Genomic DNA, 2,957 nt, shown 5'->3' with positions numbered 1-2,957 from the left:
GGCGCTCTCCTAGGGGGGCAGGTCCCTCCCCGCCGGAGCAGCAACAGAGGCACCAGAGCGGCCGGACGGTGGCGGGGGGGGGGGGCGGGGGGGGCCGGGGGGGCGGGGAGAACGCGAGGGGACGCTGAATTCTGAGTAAACAGAAGAAAACAGAGAAAACCGAAGGAAAAAAACAGAGCCTACTGAGGAGACGCGGCGGCGGCTTCGACGGCGACGGCGACGGCGATGGCGACGGCAATGGCGGCGGCAATGGTGGCAGGCTCGGCGGCGCCAGGGCCTAGAAGAGGCACGGGGCGGCGCCCCCGACGGCGCCGGCCTCCAGCGGCTTCACCGAGTTGTAGTGCTCCCCGAGGCTGCAGGAGTAGCGCAGGTAGACGAGGGTGAGCGGCTTCTTGGCGTACTCCTCCCCGATGACGAGGACGGAGAGTAGGCCTGGATCACCTCGATGGGGGTCTGCAGGACGTGCGACAGGGCCCTCAGCTCGAGCTGGCCTCCCCACAACGCGCTGTGCACGATGTCGTCGCAGTAACTCAAGAAGCTGTCGCGGCTGCAGGTGTCGCCGGTTTCGGAGTCGCTGAAGAAGGGCAGGAAGTCGTCGACGTGCTTCCTCAGGTAGTTGGCGGTGCGACGCCGCAGGCTCTCCACGGTCACCGGGAACACCAGCTGGTCTTGGATGGCGCGGTACATGCAGTGGCCGTCGGCTGGGATTTCCTTCATCTCCAGATTTCTGGCCTCCAGGATGGCGGAGAGCTTCTCTTCCTCGTCGTCGTGGCGGAAGCCGGCCTGACGCTCCGCCTCCACCTCAGCGATCCTCTCCAGGCGCGCTGCCTCCTCGGCCGCCCTTCGTTCGCGCCTTCTTTGTGCCTTTGCGAGGCGGGGAGGCTGGTTCTCGAGATCCATCTTGGCAAGATCTTCGGTGACAGAATCGAGGTTGCTGTCATCGGGAAAACTCTCTTGCTGCCCAGCTCCTGCTGGTGCTTCTGCTCCATCTCGGCCTTGAGGCAGGCGACGTCGAGGAGCAACTGCTTTCTTCTCTCCTTGTCGCTCTTGGGGACAGAGTTCTTCATGCTCTGGATGCGGGCCTGCAGCTCTTTCTTTTCGCGGTAGTGGCGTCGTACCATCCGCTGTGAATCTTCCATGTTGTTAATCTAAGTTTGGGGAGCTAAAGTACCGGCTAGAGTTCTGACTAACAGCGCAAACCGCAGACGGGCTACGCGCCTCAGCCGCCCCTGTCTGCCGCACTCTGCGCGCCTCACCCGCCCGTCGTCCTCGCCTTATTCACGGCCCTCTCTGCCATTGGCTACTGTCTCTCCATGGCCACGCCCCCAAGCACGCCTGGCACTACGATTGGCTGTTGGGAGACCCTGAATACGCCCTTTTTAGACCCCGTAGCAACGGTTGCTTCCAGTTTTAGCGAGATTCAAATCTCGCGGGTAGTATCCCGAGGGTTAGATCCCTCAGTTACCCCACCTTTACGTATTATGTGCAGCAATTGGGCTTGTAGACCTTTTTCATGAACTCTTACTCCCGGCTTCATTTCCAAGCCTGAACACAGTGCAGACTCTAGTCGTGCCTGAGAATTACATGACAAATACCATACCACCAGCTGAATGTGCTCTGACGTTGGACTTCCCGTTTTGCCTAGTGTTCAGGAGGCAATGTGGCTTTCTACGATTTTTCAGATCCCTTGATTGGCAAACCCTTAATTTTGTGTATCAGAACAAAGATATTTCCTTACGTTCCTGGGAACATAGAGTGCTTTCAGTATGGGCTTCAATCTGCCCTGTCCCATTTCAGTGTAAGAAGGCAACAGCTGCTCTCCTTAAAGTCATTCTCTACAACCAAGCAGACCTCTTAGCTTGTGCCAACAGAATGCACCTACCCTAAACACCCTTCTCCTGGTCTCCAGCTTCCAGAATGGGCTCCCTAGGACGCCCAGGAAGCACAACAGCCGGCTTTCATCAAGCCGCTTCTTTCTGATTAGTTTGAATCTTTAGAAGTTCTAAAAAATAAAATAAAGCTCCAAACTCTTTCAAATATGCTCTCATCCTGCCTCACCCTGCTCATCTGCATCTTGAATTCCCAAACAGGAAGGCCCTTGAGACAACCCCCCCCCTTGTTACAAATGAGGAAAGTGGACATTTGTCCAAGTTGTTGCATATATCAAAATTTCACTCCTTTTTTATTGCTAAGTAGTATTCCATGATATGAATGGATTGTAGTTTGCTTAACCATTCACCTGTTGAAGGACATCTGGGTTGTTTCCAGTTTGGGGTTATTGCAAATAAATCTGCTACAAGCATCTATATACAGGTTTTTGTGTGAATGAACGCAGTCTTCATTTCTATGGTAAAAATGCCCAGGACTACAATTGCTGGATCATGTTATAAGTGTATGTTTAGTTTGTTAAGAAACTATTTTCCAGCGTGCCTATACATTCCGTCCGGCAGTGTATGCGGGATCCAGTTTCTCTGCATCCTCCCCGGCATTTATTATTGTCATACTTTTTTATTTGAGCCATTCTGATACATGTGTAGTGACATCTCACTGTGAATTTAATTTGCGTTTCTTACGTAGCTAATCTTGCTCATCTTTTCATGTACTCATTTGCCATCTGTGTCGTATCTTTTTGGGTAAAACATTCAGGTTGTTTCCACATTTTATAATTGGACTGTGGTTTTTTTTTTTTTTTGAGGAAGATTAGCCCTGAGCTAACATCTGCTGCCAATCCTCCTCTTTTTGCTGAGGAAAGACTGACCCTGAGGTAACATCCGTGCCCATCTTCCCCTACTTTATATGTGGGACGCCTACCACAGCATGGCTGACAAATGGTGCCATGTCTGCACCCGGGATCCGAACGGGTGAACCCCGGGCTGCTGAATCGGAATGTGCACACTTAACGGCTGTGCCACCTGGCTGGCCCCTGGACTGTTTTTTTTACTGTTGAGTTTTGAGAG

At 53.1% G+C, this 2,957-nt stretch overlaps 1 protein-coding gene across 1 annotated transcript; it reads right to left on the bottom strand.

Annotated features, from left to right (window-relative positions):
- Window positions 1-220: 220 nt before the first annotated feature.
- On the bottom strand, window positions 221-1,260 carry LOC103541351 (OTU domain-containing protein 6A). Its single transcript, XM_008508127.2, is given in 3 exon segments — window positions 221-420; window positions 423-960; window positions 963-1,260. Coding segments are annotated over 3 exon segments (858 nt in total). The 5' UTR covers window positions 1,140-1,260; the 3' UTR covers window positions 221-277.
- Window positions 1,261-2,957: the final 1,697 nt, after the last annotated feature.

This window comes from Equus przewalskii, chromosome X, assembly GCF_037783145.1.
Source record: "Equus przewalskii isolate Varuska chromosome X, EquPr2, whole genome shotgun sequence".
NCBI classification, from domain to species: domain Eukaryota; kingdom Metazoa; phylum Chordata; class Mammalia; order Perissodactyla; family Equidae; genus Equus; species Equus przewalskii.
The sequence above is the reverse complement of the archived record's forward strand: the minus strand, read 5'-3'. Positions and strand labels throughout refer to the sequence as shown.